The 21,743-nt window shown below is 36.8% G+C and overlaps 1 protein-coding gene across 1 annotated transcript in view; it reads right to left on the bottom strand.

Moving 5' to 3' along the window:
- The window catches only part of SNTG2 (syntrophin gamma 2), a 312,764-nt gene that overhangs the window by 86,070 nt on the left and 204,951 nt on the right, over positions 1-21,743 (bottom strand). Inside the window, exons 12-13 of the mRNA XM_023550388.2 lie at positions 16,429-16,500; positions 7,029-7,235 (exon numbers count right to left, since the gene is read on the bottom strand). Coding sequence (XP_023406156.1) covers positions 7,029-7,235; positions 16,429-16,500 — 279 coding nt within the window. The remainder of the gene's footprint in view (positions 1-7,028; positions 7,236-16,428; positions 16,501-21,743) is intronic.

Raw genomic sequence — 21,743 nt, 5'->3', positions numbered from 1 at the left:
TGTCTGCATTAGCCTCTTGCATATGTATGCATGAAATATTATGACAAACCCAACAAGGAGCCACAAAACCAAACCCAGTGCGGTAGAGTCCATTCCGACTCATAGCAACCCTACAGGACAGAGTAGAACCGCCCCGTAGAGCTTCCAAGGAGCACCTGGCAGATTCAAACTGCTGAACCTTTGGGTAGCAGCCGTAGCACTTAACCACGACACCACCAGGGTTTCCAATGAGGGGCCAAGAGAACATATTTCTTAATTTCTTATTTCTTATCAAAAAATCATCACATACGATAATGAGATAAAAAGGCCCCATTATAAGATTGATTTAAATCAATTGTCTATATGGAGCCATTTATTATTATTATATTATAGGGTTGGGGGGAGTAGGAGTTTAAGGTCATTTGCATAGTAAATGGAAAAACTACTAGACTAAAAAAAAAAAAAAGACTAGCAGTTAGAAAAAGTTAGCTTTAGTTCCAGCTCTATATCTAACTGGCTGTGTGATTTTGGAATACACATGTCGTCTCTCTGGGTTTCAGCGGGAGTAAGCTGGGATCCTGGATTTGCCATATTTTGGCCTGAGTGTACGGTGAAGCATACGGTGAGAAAGTCTGCAGACACAGGGAGGAGAACAGAGCTGGCCCAGAGAGAAAGCTTCTATGGCTGGCTCTCTGTATACCCCTTGGGAAAGAATGTTTGGTGTACATATGTTGACTGATTATTTATTGAGCTCCTACCACATGCTGGGCTCTGTGAGGGTGCTAAGATTATGAAAATGAATGAAACAAAGAATTCATCACAAGGAAACTAATACTGAATGGAGATAATAGACACGAAAACAGATTTGCTCAGAGGAGGGAAACCTGACTCAGTGAGGATTGGCATGGAGGACTCTTAGAGGTGGTGACGTGAGCCGAATCATTGTGGAAGCTCAGGAATAAGCATGCAAAGGGTCTGAGGAAGGGCAAGCAAATAGCAGGGATGGCACAGGAAAGGCCAATCGTGTGGCATTTGGTGAGGCGGTGGGTGATGCCTGAAATAGGAAACGCCACCCACAAAGTCGGTGAGGTTGACAGAAGCCAGGCTGAACCCACGTCCTGTTCCTCTGCCTGTAGCAGAAGAAACATTTAATAAATATTTAATTTATGCTACATTTTATTTTTCCATCAAAGCCATAGGCTCATTAGCCACATTCCTCAGTTTCCATTTCAAAATCCTTTACGGAGAGTGATGATTCCCTAAGTACATCTATTTATCAAATCCTCATTAAAGGAGAAAGCTGAAATTTATGATAATTTATTAAATTTATAAAAATATTACCATAAATTTCAGCTTTCTCCTTTGTCAGACTATCTCAATGGATCACATTTCTGAAGAAATTCCCTTAAATTTGCATGTGTCATACGGGGAAACGTTATTGCCAATACTGTAATCAATCTGCTCTAATATTAGAAGTTGTTAACTTGTCCAGTCCTCTATTCAGCATTTTCCTCTGTAAAATCCCTGAGAAGCAAGCCTCTGAATGCATCTAACAACAGCCCTCACTTTTTCCCAAGTCAGTCTATCCTATTTTTAAATAGCTTTAGGGGCTAGAACATTCTTCCCAGTAATGAGCGATCATCTTTTCCTCTGGTGTTTGATTTCTGGACTTGGTTTTGCTCTCTGAAGCGACAAAGTGGTACCTTTCACAATGATTGAAGAGGTTAAGGAATAGGGGACATGGTCTCTGAATTCACATCTTTTAACTCAATTAATTTGGGGAAAATGTCCTCTCTGCTTCTAAGCTGAGAGAACCTGAGGCTTGGAATCCACCTGACTTAAAGAGAGACTTACTCTAAGCTTTCATGAATGTGTATTTTTTTACCCCTGATTGTACCATTTCTATCCAAGAGGAGCTGTGACACCATTCTCAAAGAAAATCAGGGAAGTTATGGGAGAGACTGAGTCCTCTGTAAATTCTCCAACTTGCTCCCCAGGTAACCCTTGGCATGCCACCTCCTGTGGTTCAGCAGGGCTCAGTAAATGTAAAGAAAGAAAGAAAAGAAAAAAAAAATCCCCAACACACCTCCAGATATAGCGGGTTTTTAATAGTTTCTTACACATTCCCCATCTTCAGGTGACAGTCTGGGATGAATAATTCATGAACAAAGTTGAAATCAGACCGATCTCTTATTAGAATGATAATGAGCTTTGGGGAAGCAAAGTGAACCTTGACTGTATAGAATCTTCACAAATAATGGTTATACTCCTTCTACATAATGACTAGTTATATAGATTTTATTTTATTTCTGTTTCATATGGGGCCAAGGAAAATGACCAAATCATTTACACTGGTATATTAATATCTCTGAGCAGCCTTTATAAATCAACTCTAATATATAGGAATGCTTAGATAAAATGCCTGAGACTATATAAATGTTATTGTCTTCCTTTCCAATAATTCCTTTAATTCTACCTATGTTATGATAGCTGTTTTTAAAAGCATTAAGACTACTTTCTCTTGATCAGATACAAGGACAAATACATCAGCACATTAAAAAAAAAAACTGACCACCCTTCTGAGCCTCAATTCTCACTGCTTTGGGCTGTAAGTTCCAATAGTATAAGAGACTGACATTCATGTCTAGATAATTAATAATTAAAACAAAATATTTTCCAGATATGATAAATTTATTTTATGATTTATTTATTTTACTTTATCCTCAGAGAAGAGGGAGGGGAGAAAAGAAATCTAGTTTGGAGAAGGTTTTGACTGTTTTTTTTAATAGTCAATCAAGTTTCTACTGAAGGTGTTTCTCATACTACTTTATTCCAGTGGTTCTCAACCCTAGCTGTACATTAGAATCATCTGGGGACTTGTAGAAAAAAAAAAAAATAGTGATGCCTGAGGCCCACAGAGAACATCTGTGGGTGAGTTCTGGACTCCGTATTTTAAAAAAATATTTAGATGTTCAGTGGCGCGTGATAACCACTGCTTCAGTTTATTGTTTGATTCTGTACATTGGGTTTCGTTAATACTATTTATTGGTCATTGAGCTATTTAAATCTAAACATATGTATCCATTTCCCTAATAAATTTATTAACAAATCTTCTTAATATATTGACGTATTCCATCTATGTGTAGAACAGGATATGCATCCACCAATCCATCCGTCCATTCATCTACCCACCGATTTAGTGGTGTCACTAGAGTTGGTGTCACTCAGCACAGTAACTCATGGCATCACCCCCTCTCCCATGGACCTCCTCCTGTACCAGGCCACACAGAAGCCTTAGTAATTTTTTGTACTAATGTTACTTGTGAATCTGCCTCATAGGGTTTCCTCGGCCGTAATTTTTACAGGTAATCCATGCCCGTGAAGCAGCAGTCAAGAAATCAAACGACTTACTGCATTGAGCAAATCTGCTGCAAAAGACCTCTCTCCAGAGTTAAAAAGCAAAGATGTGACTTTGAAGACTAAGGTGCTCATGAATCAAGCGATGGTATTTTCATTTGCCTCATTCGCATGTGAAAGCTGGACAATGAATAAGGAAGACCGAAGAAGAGTTGATTTCTTTGAATTACGGTATTGGTGAAGAATATTGACTATACCATGAACTACCAAAAGAATGAACAAATTTATCTTGGAAGAAGTACAGCCACAATGCTCTTTAGAAGTGAGGATGGCGAGACTTCATCTCATGTACGTTGGACATGTCATCAGGAGGGACCTGTCCCTGGAGAACGACATCATGCTTGATAAGGTAGAGGGCCAGCAAAAAAGAGGAAGACTCTCAACTAGAGGAACTGACATGAGGCTGCAAGAACTGGCTCAAACTTAGGACAGGGCAGTGTTTTATTCTGTTGTACATAGGGTCACCATGAGTCTGAACCAACTTGACGGCACCTAACAAGTCTTTATAGGAACAGATGGCCAGGTATTTTCTCCTCTGGAACCCCTGATGTGTTCAAATCACTGACTTTTCAGTTAACAGCCAAGAGGTTAATTTATTATCAAAATTATAAACATTTACATCATGTTAAAGATTTAAAATTGTGCACTTTGGGTTGAGAATAATCAAGCTACTGAAAAAAAAGCAGTAATAGAGCTAAAAGATGGAGAAAATACAGCACTACTAACCAATCAAGAATACTAGTATTTACTGAGTGCTACTTCACCTGAGTGCCACATACTTCAATGCCAGGAACTATTCTAGGTGCATTCACATACTCTATTTCATTTTTGTTTGTTTCATGGGAAGCAGCATGTTTTAGTAAAAAACAAAACCAAACATGACTTTCAAGAGAGAAATTCTTAGGGAATATTTATACATTGTGGTCTAATATCAAGGTGACCACGGAAAAGGCACTTAGCTCTGCTATACTTTAGTTCTGTTATTTAATGAAATGAAAGAAGAAAACCAAAAATTGGATCTCAGGTATATATTAAAAATAAATAACATATGTAAGATGCATATAGCTTGGTGTAGAGCATGCATTAAAAATTAGTATAATTTTTTATAGCTATTCTATGATGTGTATATATAATCCTTAGTTTGCAGACTGAGTAATGGAGTATTTGAGAAACATTTTGTCTAAGTTGATGGAGGGAGAATGAATCTAATGTACAGCCTCTTTCTTTTCACTTCCTAAATATAGATAACCAAAAAATTAGAGACAGATTTCCTGGTAATCTGGAGTCCCTGGGTGGTGCAAAAGCCTAGGCTATTGAAATTGCTTTCTCAAAAATTCACCTGGGCACATTTCTCTCTCCAATCATGAGCCTCATTTTCCAATTCTCCCTACTTAGATGCCTTCTCCCTCCTTTCCACCTACCCAAAATACCAATGATTTTTAAAAGGGATTAGGCAAAGATGTTACTTTGAGGACTAAGGTGCACCTGACCCAAGCTATGGTATTTTCAATAGCCTCCTATGCATGTGAAAGCTGGACAATGAATAAGAAAGACTGAAGAAGAACTGATGTCTTTAAATTATGGTGTTGGTGAAGAATACTAAATATACCACGGACTACCAAAAGAATGTCTCGGAAGCAGTACAACCAGAATGCTCCTTAGAAGCACAGATGGGAAGACTTCGTCTCACATACTTTGGACATGTCATCAGGAGGGACCAGTTCCTTGAGAGGGACATCACGCTTGATAAAGTAGAGGGTCATCAGAAAAAGAGGAAGACCCTCAATGAGATGGATTGACACAGTGGCTGCAACAATGGGCTCAAACATAGCAATGAATGTGAGGATGGCACAGGACCATGCAGTGTTTTGATCTGTTGTGAGTAAGGCCGATACGAGTCAGGATGGACATGACAACACCTAATAAAACAAGGAGCAATTCCTCCAGATTTTGTTGACTATTAAAGTCCCAACCTCCCCGCTCCCCCACTGCCTTTTTTTTTTTTTTTTTTGAAGAACAAAAGGGCAGAGCTTATGAAAGAACTGCCTGGCCAGTTTACTTTTAAGGGAGAAGTTCTATACTTAAAGAATGGAAAGTAAACTTTTATCCATCCAGGATGATCCAGAAACTCATTTTGTTATGTCCCAGTACTACATGAAATTACCTGTCAGCTTCCTTCCAGCTCTAGGATTTTATGATTTATCTTATTCAGGATATGTTCTCCTAGTTGCCTGTCATCTTCCTTTAAGAATGACTTAAATATCACTCACCTATGCTCTGTTAGACAGCACAAACTGGAAAAATACAGAGTATCACCATGGGCCCTGTACACCACCCGAAGTATATGAATTCTTTCTATTTCTCTATTTTCTATATAAAAACATAATGATTATTGCTTTTATCTAATCCATATATACAAAAAGTTCACCTCATCCATGAAGTATTCTTTCACTTTGCCTTTTGATAACTTGAACTTTCTGTATTCACAGTTTCTAGGTGGAGAAAAGTCATAATACATTTGAATAAGTCCCTGAGATGAGGGGTTCTTTATTACTTTTCCTTCCAACACTTCATATGCAATGGTTGAATGAATTGGATGCCTCAACTATAAAGGTTATGATAAGCATTGGGAATCAATTATAACTCCAATTAATAATACTCAACTGATGGAGAAGATATCAAGGGCCTGGGAAGAAAGTGACATTTGGCTTCCGTGAGAATCTGCGTATCACCTCATTAAGAAGAGTAATGGACTTCAGTGAACGTTTAATGGTTAAAGGGATGCCTCCTGCTCTGTATGACACCTCACATCAAGGAGCCCTTACACATTTTAACAACCTGGATGAGAGATAAATGATAATTCAGAGCCTTTTCACATTCAATATCTTTTTTTTTTTAATTTAAATAAAGTAGTAGCTGTCATTAGTAACTCATATTCTTAAAGTTCACAGTTATTAACACTTGGCCAGGAATGAGCCCAGAACTTTTGGGTGGAATTAAATTTCCTTTTTGATGCACTTGTTTCATTTGTGTTTTGTCAGTCTTATTTCTAGCATACATATCTCCCTTGAAGATCCCGCTATTTAAGATAACAAGGATTACAATACATTCTTCCTTATCTATTCCATTGATAAACGTTCAAATTTGTAAGTGATTTATTTGTTGTTGACAAGAAGGGAAAAGGCATTCAGATACATGAGCTGTTTTACATCCTCCGTTGAACCATTAAGTTTGAGAGGAAGAGCCATTAAACACATTAAAATCTTACAAACATCCAGGTAATCACCACATTTTTTGTTTATTTGTGAGCTAGATGTTTTGTCCCCTGTAAACACAATCTCTGAGAAGTTTCATGATGTATACACCTATATTAGGCATATATCACTGTAACATATGTTGTTGAGTCCCTAACTGGAGTGCTTTAGTCCTAAATGTAGATACCAAATAATCTGTCTTATTTTTTCCCTATAGCTGAGTAAGATCATTTTGAACACGTCGACTCACATAAAAAATGCTCAACTTGTAAAGACTGATTTTTCCTGAAATAAACTGTTATAGTATTCTAATTACTATATTTTAGATATCACCAGTGAGTTTTTATTTAAAAAACAAAAATCTGTGAATTAACTTACCCCAGTTCTTTGAACTTCCATGAAAGTAGCTCTTTGGAACGACTTCTCCCAGACAGCTAGCTCACTCCCAAGTTCTACGTTAAAAAAATGACTCTTCCCATGGCCAACCATGACACTGAAGCAATACGGCCTTTGGTCCTCAAAATCGAAGTCTTGAAGACCCAGATATAAGTTTGCTTGCAACCAGCAGTCATCAGTAAGCCAGAACTGAAAAACACGGCATGGATTACAAATATATTAGAGTTGGAACATAGTTCAGAGACTGAGGAAACCAACCCCTCCATTTTATAGGGGTCATTGCCATAGCAACGCTGTACAAGAGAACAAAACACTGCCTGGTCCTGTGCCATCCTCAAAATTGTTGCCATGTTTGAGCCCATTGTTGCAGCCACTGTATCAATCCATCTCATTGAGGGTCTTCCTCTTTTTCACTGACCCTGTACTTTACCAAGCATGATGTCCTTCTCTGGGGACTGGTCCCTCCTGATAACATGTCCAAAGTACGGGAGACGTAGTCTCTCCATCCTTGCTTCTATGGAGCATTCTTGGTTGTACTTCTTCCAAGACAGATTCGTTCGTCTTTCCAGAAGTCCATGGTATATTCAGTATTGTTCACCAACACCATAATTCAAATGCTAGGTCTCAATGTTAGGTACAGCCAAAGACTTTATGTTCTCAGTTGAGTAGGTAGTATCAGGACAATGGTGTGGAAACGTGACATAGGCAAAATCAGTGCCTGGCTGATCTTTCTCTCTCTTACTCTCTTTCTGTGTCTCTGTCTCTCATCTGCTGACTTACTTCAGTCTTCAGATTCCTCATTCATTCAAACATTCCACAAATGTACACTGAAGAGCTTACACCAGGTACGGCAGTGGGACATTGTGATTCAACATCAGTTTTGTTTGCTCACAGTCATTACCACAACGAAAGGAAACAAGGGTAGACATCTCTGCCCAGATTTCTAAATGGCCTGACAAATAGTGATGTTTACTTTCAGTTCAGCATATTGTAGCGGAAAGGAAAGGAAAGCTGTCCACATGTTGGGTCTTCACATTGTGATTTTGAGGTATTTTGTTTAACTTGTGTCATCCAACCAAGCCAGATACACCCCATTCACAATTACGTTAAAGGTTTACTCCAAAAATCCACATAAACTTGCAGTTGACTAAATGATTTGATTAGAAATATGCTTACTTATGCTTTGTAGCTAAAAGTTTTCACAAGTAGTGTAACTGACTACTGGTGTGTCTAGGGAAACCCTGGTGGTTTAGCGGTTAAGAGCTACAGCTGCTAACCAAGAGGTCGGCAGTTCAAATCCACCAGGTGCTCCTTGGAGATCCTATGGGGCAGTTCTACTTTGTTCTTTAGGGTCATTATGAGTAGAAATTGACTCAGTGGCAATGGGTTTGGTTTTTTGGTTTTTGGTGTATCTAGAGTAGACTCTCTAAAGGACTCCTCTCTGTGTTTTCTCCAAGCAACTCACCCAGTGTGTTGTACATTTATTTTTGAATACTTTACCTATCATTTAATCTAGCTATTTTTGATATACACATTTTGGATATAGCTATGCACTGCCTTCTGCTGTGTGTGAGATGGTGTGTGTGTATGTGACGTCGTTGTTAGGTACCATCAAGTTTGTTTCGACCCACAGCAGCCCTATGTACAACAGAATGAAACACCGCCTTGTCTTGCACCATCCTCACAATCATTGTTATGCTTAGCCATTGCTGCAGCCACTGTGTCAGTCCATCTCATCGAGGGTCTCTCTCTCTTACGACACTCTACCAAACATTATGTCCTTTCCCAGGGACTCATCCCTCCTGATAATATGTCCAAAATATGCGAGACATAATCTCACCATCCTTGCTTCTAAGGAGCATTTTGGTTGTACTGCTTCCAAGACAGATTTGTTCATTCTGGCAGCCCATAGTATTCCCAGTACTCTTCACCAACACCATAATTCAAGGGGATCAATTCTTCTTTGGTACTCCTTATTCATCGTCCAGCTTTTCACGCGTGAGAAAAAAAGTACGCCTGCATGTGATGTATACTTTCCTAATCCTAAAGGTACTTTGAGTACAGAGACTGCATCTTAATTTTTGAGCCTGCAGATCCTTTACCACAGACTGGATGAACAGAAACTATTTAATAAATATGGTTGGGTGTTACAAGCCAAGAAAGTTGGAATCAAGTCAACAGGTTTGGTTTTTTGGTTTAGTAACTGGCCTAACTTTTCAGGTATTACTTCATTTGCTTTTTTCCTCAAAAAATAAACCTATGATCTGTTTTACTTAAATGTAAAAAGTTGATAACAAAGAAGAACTAATATAGGTGTCTATGAGTGAGGCATATAGGTCGAGTAATTATTTTCTTTTTTATCAGTGGTTGTATTTTAACAGAAGGAAAGCAGCTTTTGAAGTCAGATAGGGAAAACCTGACACCTTTCTTTGCCCGTTATTGGCTATTTGAGCTTGAGTGATTTGCTTCATCTCTCTGAGCCCCAATTTTTGAACTATAAAATGGAGTTACAATAAAAAAGATTGTCATGAACTTTAAATGATAGCAAAGATAAAGCATATGGCACGTGCATGCTCAATTAATATTAGTTTATCATCTATGCCCATAGAAAAAACAAACATAATATTTAGGGTAATGTTGAGCCATGGTATATAATTAAATTTGGTATCTAATATTCAGCTAACTAGCTTTCTCACAAAATACCACATTACCTAACTACAATATTTCCAGCTGACTTTACTGCTAAAGCATGTCCTCTATCAACCCAAGACCCTATAAATATACAAACCACTTTATGTCCACTTTCAGTGGGGTAAGGGGGAGGGGAGGACACATTTAAAAATTAGCTTGATTTTTTTTTCCCTACTCAACATTTATTATGAAACAATTAAAAAATTAGGGAAATATAAATGAAATTTCAAAGTAATTCTATTAGTACCGTTTTGTTATCAGATTTTTTATATTCCCTTCTTTGATATGTCCATTTGTATACATAATTTTGTAAATGAGTAATATGAGTGTAACAGAGTACTGAAAATATTAGATTTTGAAATATTTCTTAATGGGCTTTTGATAACTCTTCAGATATTCACTAAAAGAATATGTCATTAAACATTTTCAGGCACATAGCTTTTTGATTCTTTTGAATTATTTAGAATAAATTCTGAGAAATGAAATTGCTTGATCAAAGACAGGGAAATTTTTATGACTCCTAATTTGAACTGGCATATCAGTATGTGAGGTTTTATATTCAATGGCAAGCAGTCGGAATCAAAAAATAGTTTTTGAACAACTTGAGAATTCCCATGAAAGAACTCTGAAGAATTTCACAGATGTGATGATGTTATCTAAACTCAAACTGTTTAGCCTCACAAAAATAATGTTATAAATGCTATATAAATGAAATCATATACAGCTCATTTCCCTAGATACTTCCTGTAGTTCTTTTTTGAAGCCGTAACTCAGTTGTTGTGGACTGGAATGTGTCAATATATGTCAAGAACCAGAGCAATTAAAAAATTAAAGGCGACTGTCCAGCTGTAAATAGTCAAAAATTGACTTTAGGAAAATCATTTTGGAATTATTACTTTCAGTGTTCTAATTATACAAAAAGAACTACTTTAAAGGTCACTGGAGGACATGTTATAAAACGCTTAATACACATTTCAGACAGATTCACAGAACGTCAATGTTTCTAACAAGTGAAAAAGAATAGGATTTAAGATGAGCTTTGAAGCCAAGCAGAGGTGGATCCCACTCATGCCTGACAGCGAGGTTTCTGGAAGTTACTTGCCCTCTTTGTGCTTGGGAGTTATTAGCTGTAAAAAGGAGACAGTAAGGATTAACTTCAAGGATGGTGAGAAGATTAACCGAGGGAATGCAAATGAGATGCTTAGGATAGCTTCAGAGTAAGCACTCTCAGTGGTTAAGCCCTCAGCTCCTAACCAAAAGGTGGGTGGTTCGAACCCACCAGCTACTCCACAGGAAAAAGCCGTGGCAGTCTGCTTCCAAAAGATTAGTCTTAGAAATCCTAGGGGGCAGTTTTGCTCTGTCATATAGGGTCACTATGAATCAGAATTGACTCAATGGCAACAGGTTTAGTTATTTATTTTTAATGCCTCTGAAGAATCCTAGTGATGCAGTGGTTAAGTGCTCAGCTACTAGTCAAAAAATCGGCAGTTTGAACCCACCAGCTACTCTGTGAGAGCAAGATGTGGGAATCTGCTTCCATAAAAATGTACAGCCTTGGGATCCCTGTGGGGCAGCTCTACTCTGTCCTTTAGGGTCACGATGAGTAGCAATTGACTTGACAACAACGTTTTTTTTTTCTTTTGGTATTATCACAAGCTGCCCTGGTGATGCAATGGTTAAGATCTCGGAGGCTAGATGAAAGGTTGTCAGTTTGAAACCATCAGCAGCCCAGAAGAAGAAAAGACATGGTGACCTGTTCCCCTAAAGACTTTAGCCTAGGAAACCCTATGGGGGAGCTCTACTCTGTACTACAGAGTTGTTACGAGCTGGGATCACCTTGATGGCACACAACAATGCAACATCATTATCACAATCTTCTGCCAAAGATATTAGTTAATTTAATTACCAGAGACTTTTTAAACTGAATATTTTTTTATGTTGAGAGAAAATAGGATCACATAGGATGTTCCTCACTGTTATATGGTGTTTTCTTATACACTAGGTCAAGGCTATTTATAATTGAAGTCATGATCACAGTCCAGGCACTGATTGATGCAATTTTCTCATCTATTTCATGGTAAGTATTGGAATATGGAACACATCATTTTAATAGTTGGAAAAAGTCACTTTTAGAAAGAAGACATCACAGAAAAACAAAACTATGACTCTAAAATTTGATTTCTGGCCTAAATATTGAAGACTGTACTTTTAAATGGTGATTATGGAAACAAGTCATAAAAATAATTCCATACTAAAGAACATTCCTTTTGGTGATAACATACATTTGTTTCTATTTTTGCAAAATGAATTAAATGCATATATATCATTTTAAATTCATCTGTGCTGAATGATCAATATTAGCAATGAAAGTGGTGCAAAAAAGGGAGATACCATTTTGTAAAATCATTAAGACTCACAAATAGAAAATTTAACTCATGGAATTCACGCCTTTTTAAAAATGTTGAATGCTACATAGATTTTTCTTATTGTTCCTATATTGAATTTAAAACCTTTGCTGTAGCCATACTCCTGGCTACTTTTATAATTTCATAGCATATTTATTAATTTTTTTTTTTCAAACTGCCTGGGAAAACAAGGGTGAGGGGTGAAAAAAAGGTGACTCACTATATCACTTTATTGGAGCCCTGGTGGTGAAATGGTTAAGACCTCAAGCTGCTAACTAAAGAGTCAGCAGTTTGAATCCACCAGCTGCTCTTTGGAAACCCTACTGGGCAGTTCTACAATGTCCTACAGGGCTGCTATGAGTCAGAATGGATCAATGGCAATGAGTTTAGTCTTTTTTGGGGGGGGGTGGGGTTCTATAGTTTATTAATGAAACAGATATATAAAATAAAACAATCCTTCAAGGATATCTCAGTACTGGAAGAGCATGTATTAAAAGAATAATCATACAAACAAGGTGATTAAAAAAAAAAAAAAAGCCCAAATGGGACAATAAAGAGCCTGTACAAAATTAAAAAAAAAAAAAAAAGTTAAAATTCTTTTCAGGAATTTTGTGGAATAAAATTTTATACATATCATATAATACCATGAGATTCATTCAAACAGTATTTTTTTGGTCATTTTGAAAACAAACCATTCATGTTATAGATCATTTAGAAAACACAGAAAAATTAAAATTAATGAAAGTAAAAAATTAACATGTAAACCTCTCGGTGAGAGAAAACTGTAATTGTTATTTTACTCAATTACCTCCCAATGTTCTGTGAATGTGCCCAGCACAGTGCTGTTCACTGTGACCATTAGATGATTTTATTCTTACTATTGTTCATTACAACTAACCCAGACCTTCTATTTAAATTTATCAGTCCCCCTTTTTTTTTCCATCTCTTTCATTATTGTATTCAAAAGCAATAACAAATTTGTGTCTAAATAAATTTGTTTACAAAAACTGAAATAAATATATTTACCATTTTGACTATTATTATGGGAATATATTTTCTCATTTTTATTCCCATTCAACATAGCCTAAAATTTCAGATCTAAATTAAAGAAAAATCAAGTACATACGAATGAGAGAATTACTTTAGGGGATGCTTTCAAGGAGAAAACCAAAACTTTAAATGATAAATTTTCATTAAAAACTCATTTTGATTGATGACTCTTTAGAATCAAATTCTCAGACAAAAACTACTAAAAACTGCATATTTTTTAAACTTTCACCTTATTTGCATATTTCCTATTTTGACTTGCATGTTCTTTTATGAAAATAAGAAATAGGTTTATTTATATGGCACACTGCTCTTGTATCTAGGAAAATGTAGTATCTAATAATTGTGAACAAGTGCCTTTATCACTTTGCAGTACTGTCTAGACTTCCAAGGTTGACCCTCTTATCCCTGTGTGCCTCTCATTTACCCTACTTTGTCAGTGCTTTTAGATCTAGGTTAGTTTGCAGTTCAAAGAAATCACTCCTTGACTGCTATTTCCCCAGCATAAATAAAATCTCCTAAGTTGGTGGGGCACAGCCTCCAAACTCTTCTGTTGATGTGGTCACGGCTTGATTTTTTTTTTTTTTTTTTTTAGGGCAGATCTAGTCTTACTCAGATTTTTTTTTTTTTAGGGCAGATCTAGAGAAAAGTCTTACTTGGGAGCATATTACTAACTCCTAAGGTGTGGCCTCTCTCATCGTCTCTGAATGCCCATACATTAACCCGAGCTCTCTCTCCATTCTCACTGGATGAAGCACCAAAGCTTGAGTCTGTCTAATTCAAGTACATCTGGTCCCCTCTCCATGCTACAGCCGACATTGTCTGATTAGTTTTTTTTAATCTCATCCCGCACATAAGCAGCTAATCATTAGGTCATGTACTTGTCTCTAAATAGGCTCCTGGAGTGTTCCGGGTCTGAATAGCTTCATCCCTCCCTGGTCTTGTCTCACAATTTCCAGCTATTTCAGCAGGCTCTAACTCTGACCTCAATCTACTTTTACACTTTTCCAACCGCTCCTTATTTGAAAGAATACAATACCAAAGACAAATATCCCAATTTTATAGATCTATGTTGATTAATACGATTCTCAATACTTAAAACTAAATATTTGTTTATTAAATAATGCCATAAGAGTCTTGAGAGCTGATTTTTCCATTTCTTTATTTTAAAAAGATAGAAGGAGTGAAAGAAACAGAAAGAAAAGCAAGCACAGGATGAACTGAAAACACCAAAATTTAATCTTGCCAGAAGAGCAGACTAATATTTCAATGATGATTTCTTAAAAATGAGATGAAAAGTAATATATTTATATGGTAAAAAAAAAATCTATAAGTTCAAGAGAGTGTTCAGTGAAATTACAAGTTTCTGTGCCATCCCAGGAAACCCTGGTGGCGTAGTGGTTAAGTGCTCCAGCTGCTAACCAAAGGGTCCGCAGTTCAAATCTGCCAGACACTCCTTGGAAACTCCATGGGGCAGTTCTACTTTGTCCTACAGGGTCGCTATGAGTCAGAATCAACTAGACGGCACTGGGTTTGGTTTTTTGGGCTGTCACAGATGTCTAGTTCTCTCATATAGTAATAATCACTATGAAGAGCTTCACGTCTATCCACCAGATTGTATCTGCCAACAGACGTACCAAGCATACTTTTGTGTGTGTATATACACCTCTATCTATTTTAAACATTTGGAAAACCATACATGCTTTCTTGAACTTTTTTTCCCGCTTAGAATATATATCTTGTTGTTGTTGTTAGGTGCCTTTGAGTTGGTTCTGACTCATAGTGACCGTACAAACAACAGAAGGAAACACTGCCCACTCCTAAAATACATATCTAGAATGTTCCATATCACCAAACTTTTAAAAACCTATCCATACTCAAGAATTATATAATAGTTGTTTTACTGTGTTTTCCTTTAGTAATTTTGCTTTTTAAGTGTTTAGATCCTGGTTCTTCTGTAATTTATTTTGGTATTCCAGCAAAACCAAACCTGCTGCAACTGAGTTGATTTCGACTCATGGTGACCTGTGGCCTTTTTTGTTTTTGTTGTTTGTTTGCCAAATAGTTGCTGAGATGACCATTAGTCGCCACCGTTCTCTTTGAAATGTCTTTCCATCTATTAAATCATGATATGGCTATGTATTTGGGTGTACTTTTTTTTTTTCTGGATCCTTACTGCTGTATTTCATTAATTTATCTATTTGCTGAGACACCAGGGATAAACTCTTTAATTAAAGCAGTTTTATAACAGATTTTGTAGTTTGGCAGGGCTAACCATTCTCATTAGTCTTTTTTCCCTCCCATAATGGTCCTGGCTATTTCTTACATATTTTCCTAGGGGAAAATTAGACTTCTCATTCTAAGAACAAATTATTTAAAAATATAAATCATATTTAATGTGTAAATTAATTTTAAGTAACTTCAAACTATATCTTCAAAGTAACTGAGTCTTCTTTTTAGGAACAATAAAGATTCAGGGACAGGATTTTTAATTTTTTCCTTTTCAAAGGTTTATTTATGTTCTTTGCAGCCTTTTAAATATTCTTCCCATAACCAAAAAACCAAACCCACTGCTGTCGAGTCGATTCTGACGCATAGTGACCCTATAGGACAGAGTAGAACTGCCCTATAGAGTTTCCAAGGATCACCTGTCGGATTCGAACTGCCAACCTTTTTGGTTAGCAGCCATAGCACTTAACCGCTACACCCCCAGGGTTTCCATTCTTCCCATAGTCTGCATATACTTTGTCAGTTTTTGTTTTTCCTGGAATTTTATAGTTTCTTCCATCATCTCTTCTAATTGGTCGTAGATGTTTGTATATACAAAAGACAGCTTTGTCTACGCATCGTAATATCTTAACTTGTTACTATATTAAATTTTACTTTTGTTTCTAATAGTTCTCTAGTAGCTTCTTTTGGATTATTCAAGTATAATATCTGCTAATAATGACACTCCTTTTTTCCCTCCAATTTTATGTACCTTGGAAACTCTATGGGGCAGTTCTACTCTGTCCTCTAGGGTCTCTAGGGTTGCTATGAGTCGGAATCGACTCGACGGCACTGGGGTGTTTTTATATTTAATTTTATTCTTTACACTGGCAAATACTTCTAGAAAATGTTAAATAATATGGTAACTCATTCCTCACTTTATTAATAAGTATATATATTAACTAATATACACTTAAAAATAATAAGTATATATATACATGTATATGTGTACATATACAAAGAATACCTACCTTATGAACTTTAAATAATACCTCACAGAGGTTATAGATTTTTTCGGCTCGTATCCAGTCTAATGTGCTCACCTGTAAAAAACATAAAATGGAAACATGAAAAAAAAAATACTATTTTTACTGGGAGAATTTAAACCTTTACAACTATGGAGCGATTCCACGTGTCTCAACTTAATTAAATTCTAAACCACCAGTAGTACAGATAGTAACACTAAACTTGACATATACTGTACTGCATTTTGATGAATAATCCTATGTTCACCTCTGATTGTATATGATGTGAATATATTTAGATAAATTATTGATATAAGAACATGGTAATGTAAGAATCTATTACACACAATTGGGCATAATTTTAAAAACTCATTTTGGATTCCTTTTAGATAAAATTAAAGACAGATTTTTAAATTAAGTTTAGGGAATTTAAGAGTTTAACGAGGTTACACGCGGATGTAGGTGAGTTTAGGTATTTGCTGAAGTGTGACAGGGTAGGGAAAATACTGTTTATCCAGTCTTTTGCTCTTTAGGACTAAATTTACTAGTCAATTCTATTTCAGAAATGAATGAACATTTAAAAAAAATTTAATTGAAGATCTGTTTTTTATTGGTCTGAATTTACAGTTTGCAACAATTATTACAACAATGATGATGAAAAATCATTTAACTCGTGAAAAATGCTTTGTAAGTTACAATTCTTGTTAGCATGTATCACCTCAAAATTAAATATTCATGTAGAAATATCTAAAATATTCAATAGTGTATCAGATTTATTGCTCACATTGCAGTTTATTCTTCCAAGTAAAAATAGTCAAAATCTCTGTGCATTATGTCTTTGAAACATTAAAATTACCATGTGGTTAATCAGTTCCTGACCGTCTAGTAACCATTTCACTAGATGAAATCCTTAAGGTACAATTAGTAATTTTAAATCCATTTCAATCAGGATGTTTCTCTAATAGTAAGTCAATCATGGGAAAGATTATACTTACATGTCACCATGTAATATTTAATTGCCCCAGAGCCAACTCATTTCTACTTCAATTAAAAAAAAAATTAGAAGAAAAAGGTAAAAATTTAAGAGAAGGGGGTAATGAGAATGATGTCTTGAAGATTATTTTTAGGTCTGGTAGAACATTCAGGCTAGAGAAGTGAATTCTAGAATTATCTAGAGACAGTTTAAGGTACTTATTTTAGAGTCAAAAAGCCAGATTCTAGCATCCTTTCTCCTGAGAGCTGTGACAGAGCCTATGCAGCAATGCTAGATGAAGCCTAAAATAAAAATATCACTCCTGAACTTAGTTACAATTTCCACTGATTTCTTAAGGGATGGTCCTCTTCCTGCCTTCTCTAGTCTTCCATTTCCATCATGACCTGTGTTTATGACATCATAGCTATGATATTGTCTGTATTACTGGAAAATAAACATCCACAGTTTTTAACTTTTCCAGTTATGACAATGCTGTTTATTTCTAGAGAAGCTAGAATATGAATAAATAAATCACTAACTACACTATTTAAAGACATCCTTCCTTAATAATTTTTTTTTCTTCCTGTACTGGAGCCCTGGTGGCACAGAGCTTAAAATATCAGCTACTAACCAAAGGCTGGCAGTCTAAATCCACCAGCTGCTCCCTGGAAACCCTATGGGGCAGTTCTACTCTGTCCTATAGAGTTGCTACGATAGTCAGAATTGACTTGATGGCAATGGGGTTGGGTTTTTTTTTTGATGGTTTTATATAATATAGTTCATAATATCAGCATTTTTCTGGTTATTAAATATTTTTTTCAAAAATATTGAAATGACTTTGATTTCAACATATGGATTTTTTTTTTTTTTTAGGTTTTCCTTTTGTGGTGGACATTGTAGACTACTTTCAGGTATTTGCCATTATACTGGTGTTCTGATTAATATCAAGGAGGCCTGGAGGCAATGTAGTTAAGGGCTTGGCTGCAAACCAAAAGGTTGGAAGCTTGAGTCCACCAGCCTCTCCATGGGAGAAAGATGTGGCAGTCTGCTTCTGTAAAGATTTACAGCCTTGGGAACCCTATTGGTCAGCTCTACTCTGTCCTATAAGGTTGCTATGGGTAAGAATTGACATGAAGGCAATGATATTATGATTAAAACCTTCAGAGAGTAGTATATTTTAATATTATATATTACACTGAATGCATTTTTCCTTATTAGTGTGTCATCACTACATGGTAGAATGGTAGACCTTCAGAGTCATATTCTGAGATAAAACTTTGAGGAGGCTGTGCTTTTTACTGCTGGCAAAATTCAGGCCTATTTCCTCACTCATTCAGCAATATTTATAAAGTATTTATTAGGCACCAACTTTCTGTAAGTCTGTGCTGGTTCTATTGTTTTTGCTGTCCACCTTACATTTTATTTGTCTTGGTGATGGCAATTTCTGTTTCCCTCCGGAGAACAATCTCACTCTCGTTCTCAACTCACGTGCTGTTGATGGGTTTGGTTGTGCTCCCAGCTCAGGGAGCAGTATGTGATCTAGGTATAAATCAGTCAGTGCATCTCATTCTCTTAGCCACAGTGACTGATTCAGGGATGAGAAGATGACTCCAGCAGAGACACAAAAGTAAAATCAGAAGTTTTCTCAGACATCTGGGAATGGAGCTGTTTCCTTTCAGGACTTGAATAAAGAAATAAGCACAAGAAAAGCTTATTCCTAGAAAGCTGTTGGAAGCCATCCTGGGGCCAAATGTGTAGAGACTGACAACGAAGGGAACAATGCAGCGGAGCTGAGAAAAACAGAGACACTTGGTCCACGTCTCATTAAGTCTCATTAGGTAAGTGCTAGATCACTGAGTGCTGGGATATTTCTGTTCCTGGATTGTTCAGCTACGTCAGCAAATAGATTTATGGTTGTTTTTTTCTCCCTTAAGCCACTTTGGGGTGAGTTTTCTGTTACTTTTAATAAAAAAAATTCGTAGTTAATACATGGCCCTTTGTTAGTTTGTATTTTCTCCCACTGATTCATCCCTTTGTCAAATTGAGTTTATACAGGTTAACTGCCAGAAAACCTTGAGCATAAGATGTCATGACAGTTCATGCTTGGAACGGGAATATGTACTGTCCATATTTACAAAGGTTTTGGGCCAAGAAGCGCTCTTTGTCACACACCAGATATGCTTTGGTATGTGCCTAGAACCACTGTTCACCTCAACCACTACTGCAAGAGCAGCTCAACATCACCTCTGCCTTGTAGCCCGGTGCTGACTACCTCCATGACCACAGCGTACCTGCTGATGTTTTATGACTTCTCATGGCATTTCTTTGGTTTAGTCTGCTCACAATTTTCTCCTATGAGACACCATAGAGCATCTACAGAAATGTTTTGCTGCTATTCAGATAGATTCTAAGGAAACTTGTAGGTTATTTTGAGATGCCATCTAGGTAATTTATACTTCTTATAAACCTTATCTGGACATGATTATTTAGAAGGCATTTGAAACTGTAGATGGCTCATAAGTATGTCAAATTTTTAGAAAGAAATCACATTTTTAAAAGCTATGTAGCACCTGGTTTTAATGTGCATTTCCCTCCCCCTAAATGAAGTCAATAACTACTGTGGAATAAAGCAGGTCTTTCTGTTTACTCCCCTCTCCCTTGTTTACCTGAACTCATTTCTGAAAGGCTCACCTCACATCAAACCTCCTCCTAGTGCCTTCCCTCACAGCTCCATGAGGTTATTTCATCCCTCTCCTAATTCTCAGAAGCTATGTGATTTGTTCAGATTCATTTGACACTTACTCAAAGCTGTTTCATATTAATTGTCAGTTATATATGTCTGTGTCTGTCACCTTGAAGACTAAGGTGATGTTTTCAGTCTCCTCATATGCCTGCAAAGCTGGACAATGGATAAGGAAGACCAAAGAAGAACTGATGCCTTTGAATTGTGGTGTTGGAGAAGAATATTGAATATACCATGAACTGCCAAAAGAACGAACAAATCTGTCTTGGAAGAAGTACAACCAGAATGCTCCTTAGAAGCAAGGATGGCGAGACTGCGTCTTACATACTTTGGACATGTTATTACGAGGGATCAGTCCCTGGAGAAGGATAATCACGCTTGGTAAAGTAGAGGGTCAGCGAAACAAAAGAGGACTCTCAACAGGATGGATTGACACAGTGGCTGCAACAATGGGCTCAAGTACAACAACGAATGGAAGGATGGTGCAGGACCAGGCACTGTTTTGTTTTGTTGTACACAGGGTCAGTCACGAAGAGTTGGAACTGACTCACAGCACCTAACAACAACATTCAACAAGACTGAGGCAAGTGTAGTGTAGCCCTGAGAGTACTGATGAGAATGCTCTACGTATCCAAAGATTGTACCTGGGGGGTGAGTGCTGGTTGGCTTGCTTGAAGAGAAAAACATGTTTAGGACAGAAAGAAAGATTGCTGGTGGAAAGGAGGAAGGGTAGGTAGTGAATTAAGAAAATTTTATTTATAAAGCAGATGGATATCTAATCATTGTTCATATTACAAAAAAAGGCTTATTTTGCAAAATAGCTACTCCATATCATCATTTCCTAAATCAGAGAATTTCCTATAGCAGCAAATAAGATGTATTCTGCAGTATGTTTTCAGGACTGCACGTCTTACAGAAACAGGTGAAAACCTCTAATAATAAGTGGTACACAGGTGGAGTGAAGCGCTCTGAACCACTGTAGCAAGTTAGTCTCCTCTGAGGCATCGTTTTAAGTGATGGGAAGGGGACGGGACGTAATCGGTTCCATCATTAAACTCCTTACTGTTAACTCTCATGAGTGGTGACTCAGAAACCAGAATAAGGAAAAAAAAAAAAAAAAAATCAATGCTGATAACCTTGATTTCTGCAGACTGGCATGTAACACAAAGGGAACAACCAGAGTTTATGGCAGCAAAGATAATGTTAATAGTTTTGTAACCTTAAACCACGAATGCTTTGTGTGTTTTCAAATAACGATAGTTGATCATTTTCTAATATATTTGACCAAGTTTGATTCGAAAATAGCAAGAATTTTAAACAATAAGAGGTATTTTCTTGGCATGTTCTATTATTATTGTGGAGTGATGATTAAGTAGACCAAAAGTAATATAAAAATCCATTGTTGTCAAGTTGATTCCCACTCACAGCGATCCCACAGGACAGAATGGAACTGCTCCATAGGATTTCCAAGGCTGTAATTTTTATGGAAGCAGGCTGCCACATCTTTCTCCCATGGGGCGACCGGTGGGTTTGAATAGCCGACCTTTCAGTTTGCAGCTGAGCACTTTAACTACTGAAACAGGCTGCTCAGCCATATCTTGAACA

Source organism: Loxodonta africana, chromosome 12 (assembly GCF_030014295.1).
Source record: "Loxodonta africana isolate mLoxAfr1 chromosome 12, mLoxAfr1.hap2, whole genome shotgun sequence".
NCBI classification, from domain to species: domain Eukaryota; kingdom Metazoa; phylum Chordata; class Mammalia; order Proboscidea; family Elephantidae; genus Loxodonta; species Loxodonta africana.
Note: the sequence above shows the minus strand (reverse complement) of the source record. Positions and strands in the feature narration are given on the sequence as shown.